The sequence below is a fragment of the Nicotiana tomentosiformis genome, chromosome 8 (assembly GCF_000390325.3).
Source record: "Nicotiana tomentosiformis chromosome 8, ASM39032v3, whole genome shotgun sequence".
NCBI classification, from domain to species: domain Eukaryota; kingdom Viridiplantae; phylum Streptophyta; class Magnoliopsida; order Solanales; family Solanaceae; genus Nicotiana; species Nicotiana tomentosiformis.
Genome location: NC_090819.1, coordinates 115,124,490 through 115,150,955, shown reverse-complemented (window position 1 = coordinate 115,150,955; position 26,466 = coordinate 115,124,490). Strand labels below are relative to the sequence as shown.

Genomic DNA, 26,466 nt, shown 5'->3' with positions numbered 1-26,466 from the left:
AATTAAAAAAAAAATTGGGTCTTTTTTATTATACAAAACATAGACCCCAAAGTGAAGACATTTCTTCTCTTCTTCCATCGAGCATCGCTGCTGCTGCTAGGGTTCCAGAAGTCCAGCCTCCAGGTAATTTTCTTCTTTTTTTCTTCTTTCTTCTTTCTTCTTCTTCTCCTTTTTTCTTCTCCTCTTTTTCTCTCTTCTTTCTTCTTCTTCCCGTCGACGCGTCGCCTGCTGCTCACTGCTGGGGCAGGCAGCGGTCCTTTTATTTTTCCTTTTATTCTTCTTATTTAGCCTTTATTTATTAATTTTTGTGTGTATTTCAGTTTATAAACTTAATTATTATATTTTGAAATGTTGCTGCTTTGCCGATTTCGGTATATTAAACTTAATTATTATTGTTTTTTTCAGATTTTTTCCTTTTTCTTTGAAATGTTACTGATTTCAGTTATTAAATTTAATTTAATTAAGGTGTTGCTAATTTTAGTTATATATATATATATGTTATATTTTTAGTTTATTTCATTATGTTTGTTTTTCTTATATCTTAATAGGGATTAAAAATGTCCCAAATTTCGAAAGAGAAAGACCAGTCTTGGTGATATGGCGATAAAGTTAATGAGAAGAATAGTACAAATGTTATATGCAAGTTTTGTAACACGATTACAACAAACAATAACAAACCCACCTTAATCCCGTACGTGGGGTCTTGGGAGGGTAATGTGTACGCAGCCTTACCCCTACCCTATATAGGCAGAGAGGTTGTTTCCGATAGACCCTCGGCTTAAGGAACGGTAAAAATAAAGCAGCAAGCAATAACAACAGTAATATAATAAGGTAATGAAAGCGAGTGGCATAACAAGTAATAAAGAACTATGAATAAAAGAATGAAAAAATATTACTTGTACTACTGGTAAACCTGGGAAGAACTCACAACTACCTGTCAACCCACCACCTTAATCCTCGACCTCCACATCTTTCTATCGCTAGTCATGTCCTCGGTTAGGTGAAGCACCGACATGTCCTGCCTAATCACCTCTCCCCAATACTTCTTTGGCCTACCCTTGCCCTTCCTCAAGCCCGCCATGGTCAACCTCTCACAACTCCTGACCAGGGCATCTATGTCTCTCCTCTTCACATTCCCAAACCATCGCAGCCTCAATTCCCGCAACTTGTCTTCCACGGATGCCACTCCCACCTTATCCCTAATAACTTCATTCCTAATCTTGTCTTTCCTGGTATGTCCACACATCCATCTCAACATCCTCATTTCAGCTACTTTCATCTTCTGGACATGGGACTTCTTGACGAGTCAACACTCAGCTCCATACAACATAGCCGCTCTAACCACCACCCTGTAGAATTTGCCCTTAAGTCTAGGCGGCACATTCTTATCGCATAAAACCCCCGAAATTAACCTCCATCTCATCCACCTCGCTCCAATGCAGTGAGTAATATCCTCGGCAATCTCCCCGTTGTAACACGATTACAACAGGGGAATTTATCGCTTTAAATTCCATCTTATTGGTGGCGATGGAAACGCCACAAGATGTCTGAAATGCCCGCCGGAGGTGAGGGAGGAAATAAAGAATTTTGTTGAGAACGAGCAAAAACATAAATTAGTCATCAACCATTTGTGACCAATCTTGATGATGGTATGGAAGAAGATGAAGCTGTTGATTTGTCACTTCCAAAAGAACGGGGAAGGGATGCAATCTCTTCAAGTCATGAATCGACGGGAACGAGTAGGACTAAAGGTCCTATAGATTGTTATTTCCCAAAGAAGCCAGAAGCAAAGAGCGGTGGAAAAGATTTGCAAAAATTGCCAAGGACATTTTAAGGGATCGTGCAATTAAAGCTTTTGCACGATGGGTCTAATGATGCAGGGCTGCCCTTCAATTGTGTCAACTACACCGACACTTTTGGAGACTTTATTGAGTTCGTTGGTCAATATGGACCTGGAATAAAGCCCCCGGTTATCATGAAATCAGAGATCCTTATCTATTTAAGGAAGTGGAGGAGACATGTATGGAACAAGTATGGATGCTCCATTATGATGGATAAGTGAGCGGCAAGAACTGGGAAAATGATTACTAATGTGTTCGTGAATTCTCCCAAGGAAATTTTGTTTCTTGAGTCGATTGATGCTAGCGACGCGTCCACTGACCACATCAACATGTTCGCCTTGCTTTAGAACACCATTGAAAAGATTGGCCCAAGCAATGTTGTTCAAGTGGTCACTGATAATGCGAGTGAAAATGTTAAAGCGGGTGGGATGGTGCAAAGAGCGTACCCGAATACCTATTGGACTCCATGTGTGGCTAATTGTATCAACTTAATGTTCGGGGACATTTTCGAGGAAAAACCTTCTTTACAGTTTTTGGCCAGGGTGTTAGGGTACATTCTTATATTGCTCAGCGGCCCTTGTTTTTGAATATGATGAAAAGATGATGAAAAGATTCACCAAACAAAAATATTTGGTGAAACCGGGCAAGACAAGGTTCGCCACTGCTTTCTTGACTTTGCATAATATCCACTTGCAAAAAGTCAACTTGAGAAAGTTGTTCATTTCAGAGGAATGGAACAAGAGTAAATTTGCAAAGGAAGCTGGGGGAAAGAAGCTGCACGCATTATTCTTTCTTATTCTTTTTGGAATAATGGCCTTCGTGCTCTTAAAATTGGTGGCCCTTTGATTATAGTAATCTGTTTGGTGGATGGGGAGCAAAAACCACTAATAGGCTATCTCTATGAAGCTATGAATAGGGCCAAGGAGGATATTTAAGCATCATTCAATGATGAGCAGAAATATGCAAAGGTCTTTCAGATCATTAATTCAAGATGGACGGAACAACTTTATCGACCTTTGCATGCAGCTTGACTTATTCTGAACCCGTCACTCTTTTTTGATCAGTATGAGAATAATTCAGCGGCTAAAGAAGTGTGAAAGGGATTCCTTGAGTCTTTTATTTAGTTGGCCCAAGATGAAGGGCGGGAAGAAAAGATAGTAGATCAGCTTGCTATTTACAAGGCAGTTGAAGGACTTTTTAAGCTGTGTCTGGTTGTTAAACAAAGAGAGACGAAGTCGCCAGGTGACCGAGTGCTTCTATATTTTATAGCTCTAACTTTTAATATATTTTTTATACTTATTAACTCTTGAATATTTTTTCACTTCTATAGTTGAGTGGTGGGACCAATATGATGCAGAGACGCCGGATTTACAGACTTTCGCCATCAAAGTTCTAAGTTTAACTTGTAGCTCATCTGGGTGTGAAAAGAACTGGAACGTTTTTTAACACGTGAGAACTAAAAAGAATGATTTCGTGTATTGAGATAAAGTAAATTATCTCAATAAGATGTGCCAACTAATTAGGAGGAGTTAGGACAATTGAGATATAATTTACTTTATCTCTTCTTCTTTTTTCCTTTTCAAAAAAAAAGAGATAAAGTAAATTATATCTCAATTGTCCTAACTACTCCTAATTAGTTGGCACATCTTGTTTGCAGATTCATATAAAGAGGAGGAATCAACTAACCTTGAAGCGCCTCCATAATCTAGTGTTCATAAAATACAATAGAGCTTTGAGGCGTCGCTACAACCAACGCTATCTAATTGATCCAATTCTTTTGGACAATATTAATAAGGCTAGTGAGTGGCTAACCAGAGTCTCCGAAAATTGTGAAGATGAAGAAGTATTTGAAGGCGATTCTAATTTCACTTGGGGTGATGTTGCGGAGGCTAGTAGAGTTGGGGAGAACCCTTATGGTTTAAGGGGGGATACTTCAAGATCAAGCTCTAATAGGAAGGGAAAAAGTGTGGGTACTACAAGTCGATCCCTAATTGATGAAGATGAAAGTGATCATAAAGAGGAAGAGGAAGAGGAAAAAGAAGATGACGAGCAATATGAAGATAATAGAGGAATTCAAGATTTTGACAATCTTGAAGAACTAGAAGAGTAGAAGAATAAGACGTTGATTCTAGTAATTTAGTGATTTTGATTCTGCTTATCCTATGGTTTATGGAGGATTTAGTGTCAAGCATGCAATAAGATCTATTTCCTCACTATGTCTTCAATGAAAATGCATGCAAAAATCAGCAACCTGTTTTGAAGATGTGCCCATTATATTGTCTTAGTGACATCTATTGACCCAAGAAACATCTAAAGACATTGTTCTTTCCTTTCACAGAAACATGAGATTAACAAACCGGAATAGCAAGATGAAAGTACAATTTGAAAGGACAACAATAATAACAAAATAAACTTAAATAATGGAGTCTCAATTACCTGCATCGTGGCAAGCGATGCATCCCTTGTCAATCCATAGTGAAGACCAAGCTCAACCAGATCAATAGCAATAGAGACCTTGGTTACAATCCACTTATCTTTATCTTCAGCTTCAGATTTAACAACATCAGAATTTCTCACTGACAAATGTTGTGTCTTGACAGCTGAAGATGATGAGGCGTCATCTATTAGAGGAGGCACAACATTAGGAGTCTCTGAAAGATTTTCCTGCGCACATTCTGCAATTATCTCATACTCCCTGCTTGATAGAGCAGCTTTTAATTCTTCAACCTGAAATATTCAAATACCATGAGATTGGGACAATTTGATCTCCAAAACAACAAAATTCTAGGTAGTGAACGATAGAAAGAACCAAACTACAGTCAGAATTTTAGTATTAAAGTACCTTGATAGCAACTTCGATACTAGGGATTTGATGCAATAGGTCCCTCAGCGATCGCTGTATAACAATTGAAACTCCATTGATATCTTGGACTATACTTTCACCCAATTCTGAGCCAGCACCCACATTTAAATTGATGTCCTTGACCTACAGGAAGGTATATATGAGACAAATTCTCAGATGAACTATGTATGGAGAGTAACTTAAAGAAAGGGACAACTAAAAAGAATACTATTATGGTGTCTGTCTATGATACCATTGAGCTTACATTGTATAACGCAAGCCCACCAATTTAACAATCTGCAGTAATCTATAACTTCCCTGTTTAAAGGATACTCTCTTTGACAAACTTGCACAACCTTTTCAAATGCTATTACATACAAAAATTGAGCTTCAAACAGGTTCCCTGATTGGCAATATGCAAATTTTTGCTTCATGCAAAAAGCATGCAACTTTGACCGCAAAAATGAGATTTTTATTGAGTTAGACTATTTATTCTCGTTCTTTGTTAAATTCCCTTATCAGTATAAGAATATTGTGATATTAGGCCATTAGCAACTAGCATATAGATCAAAAACATAACCAACGGAGATAAAACATAAAGATCTTACAGAGATTGTTAATATTTCCATGTGTACAGCATTCATTTCACTTTTACTACCACAAAACCATTGAAACCTGTTTTGGACAGTGATGTGAACAACATCGAGCTTCAAATAACTGCAAGAGGAAACTATGAGATCAGCTATGATTATTGTTACACAGATGTGATTAAGGGTATAAATGTCTAATCCATAATCCATATATCCCCACAAAACAGATCACAGAAAACATGAAGATACAGGAAAAATCAAGGCAATACATTAGACTTTAGATTAGAGCATTGCTAACGGGTGCATATTTTAACAGAAGAACTGACTGGAAAGCATCATCACCAGAGAATTATTAACTCACTCAAGGCTATCAGTCCTTCGAGGCATTAAAATTATAGGCTTTCTTAGAGAAAGATCCAGCTTTAAAGCAGGCGATCCTTCAACCTCACTTCTTGTAAACCACTTCTCCGAGTTTGTAACTTGATCGTTTATTCTGACAACATCATTAGAACTGTTTGGAACAAGACCCATAAAGTAACTGACAATCTACAAGAAAATCATAATATATCATGAGATCATATAATACAGGAATAGCCAAATAGAAAAGCTAAAGCTTCACTACCTCTTGGATAAAGCGATTCAAATAAACAATCCGCACTTCAGACAGCTGGCCTATAATGCTGTAATCATAACCCATGTAGTCTTCATCATCAACATTGAATGAACAAAATTCTAGCTGCAATCCACAAATAATCTGACCGATTAGAGTTCAGAGAAAATTAATACATGACAACTCCAAAGAAGTGTATCAAATGACAAACCAAAAGAATACATACAAAATCAAGGACAAAGCAAATTTATGCCAGAGCGGCCAATATCTCTCAAACTGTTTGTACGTTTTGCCTGTTTTACTATATTTTGCATGAAATAAGGCGACGAACAGTAAGTATAATCTCTGCCAAAATAGATCAATCTAAGAATCAGTAGATTCTACATAAAGAGCCAAGGTATGTTGGGATTTAAAGCGCAAACTTTAGTAAAGAAAGACACATAATGAAGATAAAAATTAAGGTATACAAAATGCAAGAAAAAAATAACTACAAAAATTATGAGTACAGGAATTTTAAAAATCTATAATTAAATTGAAGGGGAGCCTTGGCGTAACTAGTAAAGTTGTTACCATGTGACCAGGAGGTCACGGGTTCAAGTTGTGGAAACAGCCTCTTGCAGAAATGCAGGGTAAGGCTGCGTACAATAGACCCTTGTGGTCCGGCCCTTCCCCGGACCCCGAGCATAGCGGGAGCTCAGTGCACCGGGCTGCCCTTTTATAATTAAATTAAATATATAAAGAACTTATATTAATCAAGTTAGGACCATCTTAGATTTCGAATTTCAAAGCAAAATATTTTTTAATTCAAATCTAAAGCCTAGTGTTTTTCCTGCACTACACTTTAAATCCGAAATACTTCATAGCCATCCATGATGGTCCCTTAACAATTCATGGACCAATTTTCCAATCCAATCATTTGTCTATTTATTTATTTACTTATTTTGTGAGAGAGAATTTGCTGACTATATTTTTTATGTAGTGCCTTTCGCGGGTACCTTCTAAATTAACTTTTTTATAGGAGTAGTTCATTGGCTAGTTTTTGTTGAAGCGCATGCCTCGGATCTTAGCGCTTTCTGTGAAGCACCCAACTTGTGTTGCGCCTGACTTCCATTAATCGTAACTTGGCCACACCTTTGACAACACCCTTTTTGTTCCAATTTATATGGTATTGTTTCCTTATTAGTATATTTTTTAAAAATGGCACCTTTCTATAATTGAAAATAATTTAATTTTAAATTTTTCATTTTACTCTTAATGACATGCTTCTATAGTCACAAAAGCATGTTTAAGACCACAAATTCCAAAAGTCAAGTCTTTCATTCTTAAACTCCATGCTCCGTCAAACAGTGCCACATAAATTGAAATGGAGGAAGAAGATGCCCAAAGAATGAAGGTGAAGTACAATGATTCCGTTGTACAAGAACAAAAGTAACACCCAAAATCGCAACAACTATTGGGGTATTAAGTTGCTCAGCCACACTATGCAAGTTTGGGAGAGAATGGTGGAGGTAAGGGTTAGGAGGACAATGTCTATCTCTGAGAACCAGTTCGGATTCACGTCGGGACGTTCAACTACGAAAGTTATTCACCTTGTTAGGAGGTTAGTGGAACACTACAGGGAGAGGAGGAAGAATTTGCATATGGTGTTTATCAACCTAGAGAAAGCATATGACAGAGTCTCAAGGGAGGTTCAATGGAGATGTTTGGAGGCCAAGGGTGTCTTTGTGGCGTACACTAGAGCGATTAAGGACATGTACGATGGAGCTAATACTCAGGTGAGGACAGTGGGAGGGGACTCAAATCATTTTCCCGTTGTGATGGGGTTACACCAGGGATCCATGCTTGGCCCGTTTTTATTTGTTTTGGCGATGGATGCACTGACGTGTCACATTCAAGAAGAGGTGCCATGGTGTATCGGAGATGACATAGTACTAATCGACGAGACGTGGAACGGTGTTAACGACAAGCTGGAGGTGTGGAGACAGACCCTAGAGTCTAAAGGGTTCAAGTTGATCAGGACTAAGACAGAATACCTGGCGTGCAAGTTAGTGACGGAGGAAGTGGGCATGGATGTGATGCTCGATTCATAAGTCATTCCTAAGAGAGAAAGTTACAAGTATCTCGGGTCAGTTATTCAAGGGAATGGGAAAATTGACGAGGATGTCATACATCGTATCGGAGCGGGGTGAATGAAATGGAGGCTAGCGTTTGTATTCTGTGTGATAAGAATGTGCCACCAAAACTTAAAAACAAGTTCTACAAAGTGGTGGTTGGACCGACTATGTTGTATGGGGAAGAATGTTGGGCAGTCAAGAATTCACATACCTAGAAGATGAAATAACGGAGATGAGGAAGATGAGATGGATGTGCGGGCATACCAGGTTGGACAGGATTAGGAATGAATATATCCGGGTAAAGGTGGGTGTGGCCCCAGTAGAGGACAAGATGTAGGAAGCGAGGCTTAGATGGTTCGGGCATGTGAAGAGGAGAAGCCCAGATGCCCCAGTGAAGTGAGGAGGTGTGAGCGGTTGGCATTGGTGGGTATGAGGAGAGGTAGAGTGAAGCCAAAAAAATATTGGGGAGAGGTGATCAGGTAGGACATGGCGCGGCTTCAACTTACCGAGGACATGGCCCTTGATAGGAGGGTGTGAAGGTCGAGAATTAGGATAGAAGGTTAGTAGGTAGTCGAACGTTTCAAGATCCGTACAGGGGGATTAGGGTTGGTTTGGTAGTGTTTTCTTACTCTTAGATTGCTAATTTTACATGTATTCCTATTACCATCTGCATTGGTTTCTTAGTTTCTTGTTGTGATTGATGCTTGTTGCTACTGCTTCATTCCATCTATTTTCTGGCTCTTAGTTTGTTGTGATTATCTTTCTGGCACTTGGTGTTGGTAACGCTTGTTTCTACTATTTCTTTCTTCCTTCCTAAGCCGAAGGTTTCTCGAAAACAACCCTCTACCCTCCCAAGGTAGGGGTAAGGTCTGCGTAAACACTACCCTTCCTAGACCCCACTTGTGGGACATCACTGATTGTTGTTGTTGTTGTTGCTATTTTTTTATAATGGTGTTGTATGGGCCAGCTTGCATACACCTCGACTATTCCATCGGGTACATCAGTACATGCTATCTTCCACCAGAACAAGTATCATGTAACTCTGCCACCAAGGCTTAGGCACATGGGAAGAAATAACCTAGTGTTTTTTTGTTTCTGCTAAGATTTGAACCCTAATCTCCAAGGATTGCACCTGTTTCATTGACTATTGGCCCCCAGTTGGACACAAAGATTTTTAAAAATTTTATTTAAATAAAAATTTCTAAAGTTTCAAAGCAGAAAAATACACAGTGGCCATTTTGATCAGACCTACAGGAGTAACTAGCAAATAAGATGTTAGAACTTCACTAATACTATAACCATAGCCAAAAAGACAACAATCAGGACAACAACAATCAATGATATTAACAGCAGCAATAGCTAGAACAACGACCACACTAGCTATACAATGAATTACCTCTACGAAAGAACTACCACCAGGATTCCTCATATCACATGCCCAGAAATAAAGGTGGCTGCTAGGGAGGCTGTCATCACTAATTCTCAGATTTCCAAGAGATGCCTTTATAGTAAAAGAAGATGGAAACACCTATCCGAGGAGAAAACAAGATTGAAAAGTTGCACTCACATAATAAATATCACAACGGAAAAAATCAAAGTTGATGGAAACAACAGACCTTGATATCAGTAAGAAAATTATCCTGAGACAAGGTAGCGAGCTTAGATCCACCCTCTTTCATCAGCAAGATCTGGGCACGAGCCATGTTCAGTGTCAGACCGAAAATAATTCTAGACTTCCCCTTCCCAAGCAAACCTTTCACTGCAGGCAGATCAGCTGTCTCAAACAACTGCGAATCAACCACATTTTCCTTGGAACTATCATGTTGTGTAATGGCTGATGAAGAAGTGTCACTGAAAGATTCACAGCTTTCCTCCCCCACATTAATGGCATTTACAAATTCCATCACTGCCAGTATTGTTGGCCTACGACAGAAAAAAGACAAGGTAGCAAGTGTGACAGCTACCTGTAATAACCAATAAGCAATTAAGTTAGAAATCCTAAGTGCAGAACTAAGTAAACAGATTTAGCCAGATAAGAAACACCAGCTGACCTTTGTATCAATGCTAGTATAGCGAGGTGACTTCTGGTCATAAATAACCACTTGAGCCTTCACGAAACTATCTAATGTATCAGTCAGTTTTACAGAATTAGTTCCATTATCATGAACATCAATAGGCAGAAGACCAGCAAAACGATTAAAACTAGGAGCCTTTGACATGGTCTTTTCTGATGACAAAAAATTTCCAGATGAATACGGACTATCAGTCAGGTCATTTAAATTTTCAGATGCCTCATAAAACTTCTCTTCTCCATCATATTGACTAAATTCATTGCTCTGGCTTTCGACATCATTTAAAAGGGGGGGTGCACCAACATTTCTGATGAAGGATCGTGCTAGATAACAAGAGCCAGATATCCCTGTCTGGCACACCAAATCTTCTACCTCCAGAGCTTTCAGGAGAGTCCCTATAAAAATATCATTGCCTCTAATTGAAAACTCAACCTGTGTAAGACATAAATTTAAAGCATTAAAGCAAAAGATTAGAGATCAAGCTAAAATAAGACCCATAGCAAAACCTGCAGTAATCTTACCCGACCACCCGTTGCTCGAAATTCAAATAAGCCCCTCTCCTCAGCTAGAAGTGCCTTAGTAAAACTTTGATCATGCTAGACAAAGTGGAAAGCATATTATACATGTCAGTGGAGTCACTGCTTTTCAAGAAAAAGTGTCCTTGATAGTTTTCACCAATACTCACCTCATGACTATAATTGAAGCACATCTTTAACTCATCAAGAATACCGGTCAAATACACACTCTCCATTTTTGACAGATCCATTAAATCATGATTGTCTGCATGATCAGCTTCATAGTCTTCAGACTCAGATGATGATTCAGATAAACCAGTAATTGGAGCTGATCCCTGCATGAAACCTCACTTTTGAGAACTTTCTCATTGGAAAGCAACAACATGCAAGGACTTGATGAATATATACTCCTGTTTTCCCCGTACAAAACACCCACACCCCACCCCTCAAAAAGGGGATAAAAGTACTATCCCGAAAGCAACCAATAAAGACAGTCCTTAAGATCTCCTGAAATCCGAAGACTTAAACTGCCAAATCTAAGTGAAGTTATGATGAAGTTAAACTAAGACATCTTGTCCTAGCTCTTAATCCACACCAGAAACCTAGTTTCCCAATGCTTCTAATTGATCCCCATTTACTTACTAATTGATCCCCATTTACACAGTGCCCAAAGAGTCTCACATTTGCTTTTTGCGGATGACACACTGGTTTTCTGTGATGCCGATATGGATCAGTTGACCTACCTGAAGCAGGTCCTGCAGTGGTTTCAGTTAGTATCAGGACTCAAAATCAACATCGGCAAGTGTGAGATTTTCCCGGTAGGTGAGGTTACTAATATTGATGCCTTGTCTGGTGTTCTCAGATGCAAGGTGGGCTCCCTTCCCACTACTTACCTGGACCTCCCTTTGGGCGCTTCATATAAGGATACTACGGTTTGGAATCCAGTGATCGAACGGGTTGAAAAAAGATTAACAGGGTGGCAGAAACGGTATTTGTCAAAAAGAGGTAAGGAAGTGCTTATCAAAAGCACGTTATCGAGTATGCCCACCTATTACTTATCACTGTTGCAAGCACCGGTGAGCATCACAGAAAAACTGGAGCGACTTCAAAGGAACTTTCTGTGGGATGCGGCGGATGGAACTAGAAAGTTTCATCTGGTGAATTGGCAGACAGTCACTTCCCCAAAGAAGTGGGGTGGACTTGGAGTGAAAGATCTTAAGGTATTTAACAGAGCTTTAATGGGAAAGTGGTTGTGGAGATTCGGGGTAGAAGAGCATGCTCTATGGAGGGAGGTCATAGTAGAAAAGTACGATTCAACTGGAGGGGATTGGAGGACCAAGGCGATCACAACACCTTTCGGGTGTGGCATGTGGAGGAGCATCATGAAGAATTGGGAAGCATTCAGTGGCAACATCACTTACATCACTTACAGGGTGGGAGATGGAAGGAGAATCAGCTTTTGAAATCATAGGTGGTGTGGAGAGGATACTCTGAGGGTCTCCTTCCCCCACGTCTTCAGAGTTTCAAACCAGAAGAAACTGATGGTCCAACAGATTCGCAAGGAACATGAAGGGGGTAGTATGGGACCTCTCATTCAGGAGGAACATGCAAGATTGGGAGATTGCAAAGCTCCAAGTTTTGTTGGCACTGCTATACGGGCAAGACAGGCTTCAACCATCCTGCGACTCTTGGAGATGGGGCTTGCGTGGCGATGGTTTGTTCACCGTAAAGTCCTTTTACCAGAGTATGTTGGTGAGAGAGGAGACCACTTTTCCATACTCCTCGATCTGGATTCCTAGGGCGCCCACGAAGGTGTGCTTTTTTGCATGGCTAGTGGCAAAGGGAGTGATCTTGACTGCTGAAAATCTCCGAAAGAGGGGAATTACACTTGTTAGTTGGTGCTACATGTGCAAAAGCTCAGGGAAGAAGTTGATCACCTTATGTTGCATTGCCCTGTGTCCTCTGCTTTGTGGAGGGCAATCCTGAATCTTTTTGGTGTTCAATGGGTGATACCAAGCACTGTAAAGGAAATGTTACATAGCTGGGGCGGTTTTCGTAGAAGAAGAAAGCAAAAGGCGTGGAAGTTCGCCCCGTTAGCTCTCGTGTGGGTAGTATGGGGGGAGAGAAATAGGAGAGCTTTTGAGGAGATTGAGTCTCCTTTTTCACATCTTAAGAATAGTCTTTTATCTTTGATCGCTTTTTGGTGCACTCATTTAGCCCCTACTTGTATAGAAGATTGGGCGTCTTTTGTAGAAAATCATGTTCTGATGTAAATTCTCTACGTCTTTGGTATACTTCGTGTATACGGGAGTTTCTCTCCCTTTTGATTAATACAATTTACCTTATCAAAAAAAAACTTATAGTAAGGATCTCGATCCATTAACATTGTCCAGAGAAAAGGAATTAGAAAGAGAGAGAGAGAGAGATACTCCTGCAAGTTTTTAGGAAAAAATCTTTTTGTCTTGAAGGCAACAGGTTTATCACACTGTAGTCTCCAAGATCAAATTCTGCTGACCGCTCACCACATTCTTTTTTATAATAACCGTGGGGATACCTGCTACCTTCCACCAGCAACAAGTACCAGGTAACTCTATCCACCAAGGCTTGGACAGATGAAAGAAATCACCCCTAGTGTATTTGTCTCCGCTGGGATTTGAACCTGAGACCTCTCAACTCACTTCATTGACCACTGGGCCACACCCTCGGGTGCTTCACTCACCACATTTTCACCTTAATTTAAACTATTAACAGCAGTTTCTATTCATCAATTCATATTTTGTCATAGGCACCTACAAAGGGATGTTATCTGACAAAGACCACCCAACCACAATCTTATGACTCTAGCTATTGGCATGTCAATAAGCAAGATTCCAAATCAGCATAAAGAGAAATAGCACAAAGGTCTACCGATGCACGATAGATGGCCCCGAGCAAGTGGCTCTGCCATGTCTTCTTTAAATCTTCAGAGTCACAACGTAATATTAGAGCATTTGCATCTTCCACAACCTACAAGCAATGATAAGGTAAGGAATGCCAGAAAACAGAATCTGCACAACCAAAAGAAGCCAAAGATTTTGAAAAGTACGTTGGTGGCTCTTTCAGCACTATAGACAGCCAACACATGTTGTTCGTCGCCAACATCATTTGGAGGAACTTGATATAGTTGTTTTCCTCGTAAACTGCAATAAGGCAGTACAACAATGAAGTTAAGGATACAAAGCACAGATAAAAGATGGATAAGCCAGGTGAGCAATAGGAATTACAGTCAGAAAACCTAGATCGGCTTCACACAGAGGACCACCAGAAATCTAGACATTATCTCTCTTTTTTTCCTTTTTTTCAAATAAAGTACCAATGGAGATGAAAACATGCTGTACGTTCAAATTAGTTGCTGAGATAAGATTCTTGATTCTATAAACCAAACCACATTGTAATAGTATATCATTTATCTAACTTCTCTCATCTTCGAGGCATAACATAAATTCACATGCATTTAGCTAATTATATGTTCTAGCACTATATCTATCTGCCTTTCCAAAGTCATGAAGGCATGAAGTAGGATAGATTTTTGTACATTTTTAATTTTTTGGGATCTGTATTTAGCTACCGGTCCAACACAACCTCTGTGCTGAAGATTAATATAACTGTTACCTTTCTCAAAAAAAAAAAAAAATATGAAGCCATGAAGTAGGATAAGAGAGCTCATGATCCAATAATACATTTGGGTTATTCTCCCTCCCGCCATATCGACGTAAAAAGAGGAACTCCATTCACGAGCATGGTTAATAGGACATACAACATCCCAACTCTCTGTCAATCTTACTTCAATTTTGATTTTTGCTCCATGCTATGACAGCGTACCAAACCACTAGACTACAATTCGCGGGGAAAACAGCAACTTCAATATGTTTTTATCCTTTTCTGGGGTTAATAAACAGTATTTCGATAAAATTATGAGGCTGAATGCAAAAAACATAAGCTTCTGATGTCATAAAAAGGGTAAAACCAAATTCCGAGAGGATACGGATACCTCGGTACAAGGAGTCCCAAATTACCAACAATGTTATTGGGGAGATCTCAATAGACATATGCGTAGATCTACAAACAAATTTCAATCGAGCATATGGGGATATGGTTATGGTACTAGAAATGAAGAAGTGAAAACTATTTTAGAGTTTGCCTTGTGATTTATTTTTAAATTTTAACTAACACACTTTTAAAAGAGGGAATCACATCCGGTAACATTTAAGAGTAGCTGTAACTATAGTCAAATAGACTTCATCTAGTAAGTGACAAGGCCACGTATAAGAATTGCAACGTTATACAAGGAAAAGCCCTCCCCCCTGTCACAAACTGATAACCCTTGATGTTCGGTAAAAGAGTGCAACAGAAAAGGGCAATAATTGATTTGACCCAAGCAAACTTTGGGCAGGTCGAGTCATCACCAGTTTATTGATTTGACCCATTTTGACCTGCCCAAATTTGACCAAACCACCAAGTTGTTACCTCTACTTATTATTCCAAAAATATTTTTATATTGAACTCTTAAATAGATTTCCAAGTAAACCATGATTTTTTCGTTCATCTCATAAATTTTATATCCTTCACAAATGACTCATATCACAAAAGGGCTACTAAAATATGATAATGTAAAGTCTGATCTTCCATAATAAAACAATGGTAAAGAATTGTTTGTTTTCTTTTTATTTTGACAAGTTGACGACCTGATGTTATTTTTAATAAGGTAAACAATCCATTAATGACGGGAAAACCCCGTATACTAGCAGTATACCAAACAGCAGAGAACCCACTAAAAATATGGCTATGTACAAAAATACCCAATCATCTATACAAGCTGGGAGCTCATAAGTACACCAAATGAGAACTAAAGATAAAAGGCTATGCTATAGAATTACAAAGACATTTTCTAACCCTTCAAACAGTCCCTTATTTCTATCTATCCATACAACCCATAACATCTCATGCCCTAGGTCTTCTCTCCTTCTTCTACATGCCCACATATGTAAGAGCAGCTATGTAAGCGCTTCTTTGACGGTGCTCTGCATCACCCACTGTACTTTTTACCAATGTAGGACCACCCACCACAACTGCGTCGTTTAAATGCAACACGAGATGATCTACATTTTCACTCAAATGTTTGCACACAAAACAATGTCGTGAAGAAACAAACCTTTTTCGACACCCCGATAAACGAATCATTTGGTGCAGGATCTCCCCAACAATCTATATTAGTAAGATTTGATTATATATAGGCCATTCCTCCTAAAACCTCACTCATCTCCATTAAGTGGTGTATCATTCAGTGTAATGTGCTTGTGAAGCAGCTCCAATAGATGTTAAACTCGCTCATTTTCCAATCTTAAAAGTTTTTCCTAAACCTCAAATTCTGATAAACTTCCCCGTTATGTATCTTTCGGCTCTGTTGTACCATCATCTTTGGCACGACACTCTAAAGAAATTAGGGAAAGCAATACTTAATGTATGTCACCACACCACCTGTGTCAAACTTATACTACTACCATTCCTCGCCCTAAACGATAAATAGGCTAAAGTCTTCTCACCCTTTCATAATGTTCCTCCACAATCCACAATCATATGGCAATGTAACGTTTCTAGTCATATACCCCCTTTCCAATTCTGCTACAAATCTCTACATAAAGCATACTCATCCACCCAAATTTCGAGAGCTTAAATAAGGGTTTGTCTTAAATATTTAGCTGGGGCACACCTGCATCGCTGAATACAAAGTTGTCATCCACAAACATGAACTGGATAACCCTAATGAAACTTTGTTCCTCAACGAGGTAAAAAGGTCTCTTAATAATCCTCCATCAATTTATTTCAGCGGTTTCATCCCCAAAAAGAATAGCATCGCAGATAGCGGATCCCCCTATCACCAGAAGGTCTTTCATTCACTAAGACTTAGAATCTAACAATAGAAATGCAAAATTTTATCCGCCTCCTCTTGTCCCAAATATGTCATCATTATGATGTAGTCCAGGAGTTCCTAATGCATATCAACATAGACCTTTTCAAGGTCCAATTTGCATCCAAAAATTCCTAATCCCTAGCTCTCCCTTCTTCCTTCTAGGATCAATCACTTCATTCGCCACCAAAGTTGCATGCAAACTCTGTCTACTTGATCAAACGCATTCCAGAAAATGGGTATTGCTTTATTTAGTGCTTTTTAAGTATGTTAGAAAGCGCCTTAGGAATTATCTCATATATGATACCCACCAAACTACTATGCATGTAATCCTTGTGCTTATAACCCTCATCTTTCAACATAAAAAATATGATGTGTTGAGGCTTCTTTGAACTCACCCGTTTCTAGAAATGTCATAACGGTTTGCATCAAGTCCCCTTAAATCTGCTTTAGCACAGCTGGACAAAGGCCAATGTGAACCCATTTGGTCCCAGGATCTTATCTCGGGCACAACTCACCACTACCTCACCTCTTGTTCTCCTATAACCCTTTCTAACCACTCCTCCTCCCGACTCTTATTTGGTTGAACATTATCCCCCGAAACTTTGGTCTCCATCTAACCTCATTTTTATACAATTAATATTCGTACTCCAAAATATTCTGGACAAGGTGGGAGTAGCCCCCGGGGTAGACAAGATGTGGGAAGCGAAGCTGAGATGGTTCGGGTATGTGAAAAGGAGATAAGCAGATGTCCCGGTCAGGAGGTGTGAGTGGTTGGTAATGGTAGGGCCAAGGAGAGGTAGGAGTAGGCCGAAAAAGTATTGGGGGAAGGTGATCAGGCAGGACATGGCACATCTTCAGCTCGCCAAGGACATTGACTCTTGACAGGAGGGTATGGAGGTCGAGGATAAGGGTAGTGAGTTGGTAAGTAGTTGAGCATGCTTCTTTCTTGTATCTGTATTGCCTTTCTATACATGTTGTACTAGTGTATTCTCTTATTTTCTATTCTTAGATTTCTAATACTACATGTGTTTCTTTTGATCCGGTTATCTTATTACGTGTTTTCTTCTATTTCCATACTTCTCTTGAGTCGAGGACCTATCAGAAATAGTCTTTCTACCTTCACAAGGTAGGGGCAAGGTATGTGTACATACTAACTTCCCAGATCCTACTTATAGGACTACACTGGGTATGTTGTTACTCCAAAATCGATAGCATACCAAAAGGATGGTGTACCTGGTGACATCACCTGTTCCACCACTTCTTGACTCTATCTCCGAAATCAGGCACCTTGAGTCACATGTTCTCGAACAGGGGCGGATCTAGTGTTAGGATACCGAGTTCATCTGAACCCAGTACTTTCGACGATAAGTGTAAAAATTCACTAAAATTGCAATAATAGTAGATATGAAATCATAACTTTAAAGATATACTAGGTTCAATATTAAGAACCTTAAAAATTAAACCCCTGGAATTTAAATTCTATATCCACCTCGATTCTCAAACCTGAAAAGAGTATGCAACTTTTTCTTCTACAACTCCCTCCGTTTTAAGAAGATTGGCACTATTTTCTTATTAGTCCATTTCAAAACGTTGGCACCTTTCAATATTTCCTTAATAAGAAGCACACACAAATGTTATGGCAAATTTCATACCACAAGTTTCAAAAGTTTTTCAACCACACAAATGTTATAGCTTATTTAAGACCACATATCTAACAAGTCTTCTCTTCTTTATTAAAGATTGTGCCAAATCAAACTATGACAATCTCTATCTAGCAAGATAGGCACATAGTCAGAAACAAATCTAAACATTGGAACTAGCAATGCATCCAGCATCATCTCATCCCATGCAGTAGATACTAGATACCAAAAGCTTATCCAGCCCTTATTTTGAAATAGACTCATGCTCTGATCCATGTAACACTTGCTCCTATTTAGGGTAAATCAATAAGAGTTATTGTTGATAAAACTCCGAAAATTCCTCCATTTCCCTAGACACTTATACTCTCCACTCCTTCCTCCCAGAACCTTATTGTATTAAAGTCTTCCTACTACCCATGGAATCTCCCACTCGGCCATACAGTTGGCCATCTCCCAAAACTAAAGAGAATTAACGATGTCAACCAGCCTAATGTAGTTGCTTTTGCGGTGTTTTGTCGGGGCTCGATTGTTTAGGTGATGCCACAAGACATGGAACATAGTTTTTACCTGGTATACTGCTTGTAAGATCTAGAGCCAGGATTTTCCAGTATATAAAGAAAGGTTCCAACTATACATAGGTATCTCCGCTGCCATACAGCCTCCCTACCACCAACACCCTACAGTGAAAAAATAATAATTATCAGATATGTACAACTACTAAAGCACATATCAATATGCAACAAAACTTGGATAGGTTAATCTAAAAGTAACCTTCCAGGTAAGAAGACACAACCACCCTTCAAAATCAGATTGAGTCCAAGGACGATAAACATCTGAATCATTTCTTTCCTCTCCTTCAAATATCTTTGCAACTTGCATCAACCGATGATACCGAGCAGGAGAAAAATGGAATCCTAAAGACGGAAGACGCACTGCAAGTCTCGTCGAAGGAAAGGCGGGATTCTCTAGCCGAATCTGGAAAAATTGGAATATGAGAGGTGTTGCACCCAAAGTTGAAACTGTGAAAACATACTAAGATAAATTATGTGAATGTAAGATCATGTTCAGAAGAAATGTGCAATCACCTGTTGAAGCTTTAGAACCACTGCACACTTGTCAATAACAGGCAACCAAGCAACAAAGTTAGACCTAGATGGACCAACTCCATTTGTAGGGGTTTGACTCCAATAGTAATCACCATCAACCAGGAAAGCAGAAACATCACTGAGGACCATATCAAACTGAACGTACATATTCATCTCCTCAGGTGCGACAAATTCAGAATCATCCTGCCCATATTACAGAAACACGGCACTTTAGCCAACTGAGGGATATCTGGTCTTATAGATTCAGACGATCCTTAGATTTACCTTTGTAGAAATCACCAAATTTCCCAAGTCAAGAAGCAGCTTAGTTGAGTGAGTGTTATCTGGACAGAAATCTGTAGGAATGGTAATTTTTGGAGCCGCAATATTCAAATCCAGGAAGAACCTGGTAAAAAGCGGATATCAATATTAAAATTATCTGGATGGTACAAAAGAATGCAACATGTTGATATCTACCACTAGATTTGTTTGGGTTCGAAGGTTGATAATGCTGCAACATTAAACAGCAAAAGATAGATACACCTGACAAACTTATAGGGAGACATGCCTAGACCACTGAATCGTCAGTCTTGATCCCTGTCCACCACTCCATCCCTCCCCAAAACCACCTATTCTTTACATCAGGATCACATTTGCAGAAATTTTTACTGGACAATTACATGTAGCAATTTTTCTTTTAAACTGCTCAAATCACTGTGAGGGACCAGTAATCTCAACAACATCAGGATACCAGCTTGACATACAAAAAAAAGTATCTAACCTGGACTGATCCTTCAGAGCTCTGTTTACTTGTTGCTGTGCAGTTCGTTTGACTTCATCAATTGTCATCTGACAACAGGACAAATACACATCATATACCAACACGTTTCAAATGAAAACTGCGAATACAAACATAAACCAAGAATCTCTTGCATAAATTCATTAATTCAACATTTTTGAGACATTAATATCCATATTACTAGGTTGAGTGGCAAAGAGCGATTAAACTAGTAGTAACAGCAAGAGTTGATATTAAAAGGTGAAATAAGCGTCTTAAAGGCAATAGTCGCCCTATCCCAAAATGTTCCCCTTCCTTTCTGGGTTGTTTCAAATTGTTGTTCAATTCCCCCGTGGAATTTCAATTCTTTTCAATACCTCAAAGTTTCTAAGCCTCTCTTTTACCTTTCTCAATACAATATTATCCTCAACTTTTTTCTGATAATGGTGGTGTCCAGACTAGCTCGTGCGCACCTGACTATTCAACCGAGTACCTCCTATCTTCTAGGACACATGTAATCGCTAACTCTGCCTAGCAACGGCAAATGTGAAGGAATTACCTAGGTTGTTGTCTTTGCTGGGATTTGAACCCTGGTCTCGCATAGTTTGCATCTCACTTCAATTGTTAGGCCACACCCTTGGGTGCTAATATTATACTTTATTCTACCAATAAAACTATAACATGTTATCAACAGATTAAAGATATCCTTGTAAGTTTTTGTAGTAGGGGGATTCTTTACTGTTTTTGGGATATGTATTTTGTCACTTTTCTACCAGCACAAACTTTGTGCCGTTTTCTTTTATAAAATGTTACCATTGTCCAAAAAAAACGATTAAAGATATTATTAATTTGGTAGTTTCGATCTCTCTCTTAATAATTATAGTTAATCTAAAGGTATATGATTATTTTTCTGATCAAGTAATTAAAATTTCATTAATTATTGGGCCAAAACAAAAGTGCCTATATGCTAGAAATATACCAAAAAGGCAGAAACCCACAAAAATATATTGTTCTCTACAAAAGACACCCAATCTTATGTACAACAAGGAACTCCATGGGCTCGAGGAACTTGCCAAGCAATTCATTCACGAAATTTCTTCCTTTTCTCTTTTATCTTAAAATTTAATTTTTGGTTACAACAACCATGTCTTTCAATTTCAGGGGAAAATAGAACAAGAAAATGTCATGGTCAACTTTTCGAGCTTCTCATTGGAATCAGTTCCAAAATGCCGTTATGCCCTAGCACACCTTCATTGATAATGTTTGATGAAAGAAGAAGGCTAACAATCAAGGACAAACTTCTTGTTGGTTCATCCCCATTCATTGCCAGGAACAACAAGATCAAGCAATGAAGTGGAGTGCACAAGGAAATTTAGTCAGGTTTTTTTTTAATGCTCAATCAACTCACTTCTCTAAGAAGAAAAAGTTTTATGACCATGAAATAAGCTGTGATCTAAACACCAATTCAATGCACACGGAACAAAACAGATGGAAAAGGAAAAGTAATGTCAAAATTGAGCTTTGAAACTACGTTGGTGAAGAAAATAAGGAGCTAAAGCTGACCTGTACTGCAGCAGCTGTTTCCAGAGCTATGGTCTGACTTACAGCAGCATTACTTTCAAAAAAGTTGATAATTTGGTCAATGGAATCCTTCAAATACTAAGGAAAAAATTTTGATCAGTTAAAACGGTAAACTGTTGCAAAATGGTGAGCTAAAATAAAACTTCAGCTTACAGTCACATAGCAGGGAGAAGCTTTAGCTGCTAATCTCCAGTCAATGTTGGAATCGAAAGGCTTGTAGCAGAATGCAGCAACCAAGGAATCATTGACAGTAGCGCTCTAAACAGAAAATATTACCATAAATGAGGCTGTCTAACTTAATCTCTCTCTCTCTCTCTCTCTCTCTCTCTCACACACACACCAAAAAAAATGAAAAAGAAAAGAGAATAGAAAATATTCTCCATAATATCGAAAGCTTTCAGCTGTCGACTTTTCACCCTATACAAAGGAATATTTAAATAAAAAAGAAAAAGTATATCCCAAATTTCAAAAACTTTCTAACTTAGAATGTAAAGATTCTCACCTCAGCGAGAAGGCCATTTGGAGACCATAATTGATATGATCCTAGTTTTACGTCAAAAACCTTTGCTTCTGAATAAAGCTTTATATAACAATCAAGGTTATCACATGACAAATCAGCAAGGCAGTTGTGAGTATCACTAAGCTTTGAGGCATTGTGCTTCATGTGAACCTCCAAGGTGGTATGTGGCACATCTCTCCGGTCATGAGTTGCCAACAGTGGTTCTTCTTCACCTTCTTTATACCCAATTATATTATTTAACCTCTCCCAGTCTTCCTCAGTAAACCCTGCTTGCTCACTTCCTTCTTCAACTGATTGGCTGGTCCTGAGAAAGTTGGTCAACCACATAAGACTCCATAGAAGAAAAAACAAAGAATATAAAAGCATTTCACAGTACAGAAATCAAGGGGGTATAAAGATCCAGTATTAACCAGCCAAAAGACCACCAAGATTTCTTTGACTTTTGCTTTTTTAGGTAGGAATCTGACTCTACTGACTGCTGCACAAACTTGTGCGCCATCATCCTGTTGAAAAGTTAAAAATAAAGGTCATTCTCTAATACAAAAATCTGTGTAAATTCTAAAACATCGGCAAGAGAGCTTCAGTAAATAAACATCAAAATATTGTTGTCATGGTTCTTCATGGCATGTACGATTATTTGTCCAATTAAACACAAGCAAAAAAATTTGGAACACTCTTACACCCAGGAGCTGCTTAACAAAACACTTGAAATATCATGAAGGAATAAAATAAGTCAACCAATAAGTTTCCGTTCAATCAAAAGAACAAATCTAGCTTAGATACATGAAAGAAAAATGATAGGTATTCTTAATGAAAATGGACCTTGGACTTAAATCAACCACAGAGCTAGCTCAAGTAGTGAAGTTTGGAGCCTACATGTGGGATTCTAACCCCCCCCCCCCCCCCCAAAAAAAATGTCCTGGTTAAACATCTGGAAAGTGAAGTAATATAAAATAGGTGGCCCAACATTTGATAGCCCAACATCAGGAATGGGTGCAACTTTAATACTGTTAATTTACAGCATGTATATAGTGTAGTATTGTCCCACATTGGTAGAGGAGTAGTATGTCCTTGTATAGTATAGCTATAAATAAGGACCTCTTGTGTAGCATTATTCATTCATTCAATATATCAATAATATATTTTCTCCCGTGCCTTCTCACATGGTATCAGAGCAATTGTGAGAGACTTATCGCTGTGCATAAATTCCAGCGATTCCGGGAAAGAGAAATCAGTATTTTTTTAAGGTTGTTTTCTATCTGCTTCATTTCTGTCAGTGTTGTGCAAAATCCAACACTACCACAAGAGTCGTCACTGTCCGGCGACCAAACCCCAGTGAACAACTCCGGCAGAAGCAGCCTCACGCGCCACCAGAAGCTCACGCGCGTGAGCTCACGCGCCGGCGCGTACGACCACTTCCGGCCATTTTTTGAAAATCTTCCTTCAGAACAGTTGGGTCGCCTGGTAATTCCGATCCTACCCCTACTGTTTTCATTTCATTCCGACAACTTTGAGTTTTTCCGGTAGCTACAGTACTATTCCGACAGCTACAGTAGATTCCAGCAGCTACAGTATTTCAGTATTCTGTTTCTGTGTTTCCGTACACTGTTTCAGTGGTTCATAGTTGATTCTTTCTCCTATTTGATAATAATTTGCAACAATGTCTTTGGGATTTGATGCTTTTGGGTCTAGAAACATGAGTTCTGGAAACTCTAGTGCTATTATTACCTCGGAACCTTTAATGGGAGGTTCAAACTACTTAGCTTGGGCTTCATCTGTTGAGTTATGGTGTAGAGGTCAAGGTGTTCAAGATCATCTAATCAAACAGTCTAGCGATGGAGATGAAAAGGCAATAGCACTTTGGGCAAAAATCGATGCTCAGTTATGTAGCATCTTGTGGCGATCTATTGATTCCAAGTTGATGCCCTTGTTTCGTCCATTCCAGACATGTTATTTGGTTTGGGCAAAGGCACGCACCTTATACACTAATGACATATCTCGCTTCTATGATGTGATATCACGGATGACAAACTTAAAGAAGCAGGAATTGGATATGTCTACTTACTTGGGTCAAGTACAGGCAGTCATGGAGGAATTTGAGAAGTTGATGCCAGTTTCAGCTAGTGTGGAAAAACAACAAGAGCAGCGACAGAAGATGTTTCTCGTTGTTACCCTCGCTGGACTTCCTAATGATCTTGATTCAGTACGCGACCAGATTTTGGCTAGTCCGTCTGTCCCGACAGTTGATGAATTATTCTCTCGATTACTCCGCCTTGCTGCAGCACCAAGTCCACCAGTGAGCTCATCACAGATACTTGATTCCTCTGTTCTTGCATCCCAAACAATGGATGTTCGGGCATCTCAAACTATGGAGCATAGACGAGGAGGAGGTCGTTTTGGAAGATCTAGACCCAAGTGTTCTTATTGTCACAAACTTGGACACACTCGTGAAATGTGTTATTCTCTACATGGTCGTCCACCCAAAAATGCTTACATTGCTCAGACCGAGACTCCAGGTAACCAAGAATTTTCTTTATCTAAAGAAGAATATAATGAGCTCCTTCAGTATCAAGCAAGTAAGCAGACATCTCGACAAGTAGCCTCAGTTGCTCAGACTGATACTTCTGTTTCTGGTAATTCTTTGCTTGTGTTTCCCAGTCTAGCACTCTTGGCCCATGGGTCATGGACTCCGGCGCTTCTGATCACATCTCTGGTAATATATCACTTTTGTCAAATATTGTATATTCACAGTCTCTTCCCACTGTTACTTTAGCCAATGGATGTCAAACTAAGGCAAAAGGAGTTGGACAAGCTAATCCCTTTGTCTTCTATCACCCTAGATTCCGTTCTTTATGTCCCTGGCTGTCCTTTTAGTCTTGCATCTGTTAGTCGTTTGACTCGTGCCCTCCATTGTGGTATATACTTTATTGACGATTCTTTTATTATGCAGGACCGCAGTACGGGACAGACAATTGGTACAGGACGTGAATCAGAAGGCCTTTACTACCTTAACTCACTCAGTCCTTCCACAACATGTCTAGTTACAGATCCTCCAGATCTAATCCACAGACGTTTAGGACATCCGAGTTTATCCAAACTTCAGAAGATGGTGCCTAGTTTATCTAGTTTGTCTACATTAGATTGTGAGTCGTGTCAACTTGGGAAACATACCCGAGCCTCCTTTTCGCGTAGTGTTGAGAGTCATGCAGAGTCTGTCTTCTCCTTAGTTCATTCTGATATATGGGGTCCTAGTAGAGTCAGTTCATCCTTGGGATTTCGTTACTTTGTCAGTTTCATTGATGATTATTCAAGATGTACTTGGCTTTTCTTAATGAAAGATCGTTCTGAGTTATTTTCTATATTCCAGAGTTTCTGTGCTGAAATCAAAAACCAATTTGGTGTTTCTATTCGCATTTTTTGCAGTGATAATGCCTTAGAATATTTATCTTCTCAATTTCAGCAATTTATGACTTCTCAGGGAATTATTCATCAGACATCTTGTCCTTATACCCCTCAGCAAAATGGGGTTGCTGAGAGAAAGAATAGGCACCTTATTGAGACTGCTCGCACACTTCTAATTGAATCTCGTGTTCCGTTGCGTTTTTGGGGCGATGTAGTTCTCACAGCTTGTTATTTGATTAATCGGATGCCTTCATCTCCCATCAAGAATCAGATTCCGCATTCAGTATTGTTTCCCCAGTCACCCTTATACTCTCTTCCACCTCGTGTTTTTTGGAGCACGTGTTTTGTTCATAACTTAGCCCCTGGGAAAGATAAGTTAGCTCCCCGTGCTCTCAAGTGTGTCTTCCTTGGTTATTCTCGTGTTCAGAAGGGATATCGTTGTTATTCTCCAGATCTTCGTAGGTACCTTATGTCAGCCGACGTCACATTTTTTAAGTCTAAACCTTTCTTTACCTCTGCTGACCACCATGATATATCTGAGGTCTTACCTATACCGACCTTTGAGGAGTTTACTATAGCTCCTCCTCCACCTTCGACCACAGAGTTTTCATCCATACCAACCGTTGAGGAGTCTAGTGTTGTTCCCCCTAGTTCCCCGGCCACAGGAACACCACTCTTGACTTATCATCGTCGTTTGCGTCCTCCATCAGGCCCAACTGGTTCTCGTCCTGCACCTGACCCTGCTCCTGCTGCGGACCCTGCTCCTAGTACACCGATTGCACTTCGGAAAGGTATAAGGACCACACTTAACCCTAATCCTCATTATGTCGGTTTGAGCTATCATCGTCTGTCATCTCCCCATTATGCTTTTATATCTTCTTTGTCCTCAGTTTCCATCCCTAAGTCTACAGGTGAAGCGTTGTCTC

General features: G+C 39.3%; 1 protein-coding gene across 1 annotated transcript in view; it reads right to left on the bottom strand.

Moving 5' to 3' along the window:
• The window catches only part of LOC104109962 (uncharacterized), a 60,321-nt gene that overhangs the window by 22,006 nt on the left and 11,849 nt on the right, over nucleotides 1-26,466 (bottom strand). The window contains exons 11-31 of the mRNA XM_009619367.4: nucleotides 22,549-22,641; nucleotides 22,121-22,442; nucleotides 21,772-21,876; nucleotides 21,601-21,696; nucleotides 20,041-20,108; nucleotides 19,545-19,665; nucleotides 19,260-19,463; nucleotides 18,946-19,149; nucleotides 18,742-18,851; nucleotides 13,670-13,763; nucleotides 13,492-13,590; nucleotides 10,755-10,919; nucleotides 10,591-10,665; nucleotides 10,049-10,501; nucleotides 9,614-9,961; nucleotides 9,394-9,525; nucleotides 5,896-6,009; nucleotides 5,635-5,819; nucleotides 5,292-5,400; nucleotides 4,684-4,827; nucleotides 4,278-4,568 (exon numbers count right to left, since the gene is read on the bottom strand). Coding sequence (XP_009617662.1) covers nucleotides 4,278-4,568; nucleotides 4,684-4,827; nucleotides 5,292-5,400; nucleotides 5,635-5,819; nucleotides 5,896-6,009; nucleotides 9,394-9,525; nucleotides 9,614-9,961; nucleotides 10,049-10,501; nucleotides 10,591-10,665; nucleotides 10,755-10,919; nucleotides 13,492-13,590; nucleotides 13,670-13,763; nucleotides 18,742-18,851; nucleotides 18,946-19,149; nucleotides 19,260-19,463; nucleotides 19,545-19,665; nucleotides 20,041-20,108; nucleotides 21,601-21,696; nucleotides 21,772-21,876; nucleotides 22,121-22,442; nucleotides 22,549-22,641 — 3,532 coding nt within the window. The remainder of the gene's footprint in view (nucleotides 1-4,277; nucleotides 4,569-4,683; nucleotides 4,828-5,291; nucleotides 5,401-5,634; nucleotides 5,820-5,895; nucleotides 6,010-9,393; nucleotides 9,526-9,613; nucleotides 9,962-10,048; nucleotides 10,502-10,590; nucleotides 10,666-10,754; nucleotides 10,920-13,491; nucleotides 13,591-13,669; nucleotides 13,764-18,741; nucleotides 18,852-18,945; nucleotides 19,150-19,259; nucleotides 19,464-19,544; nucleotides 19,666-20,040; nucleotides 20,109-21,600; nucleotides 21,697-21,771; nucleotides 21,877-22,120; nucleotides 22,443-22,548; nucleotides 22,642-26,466) is intronic.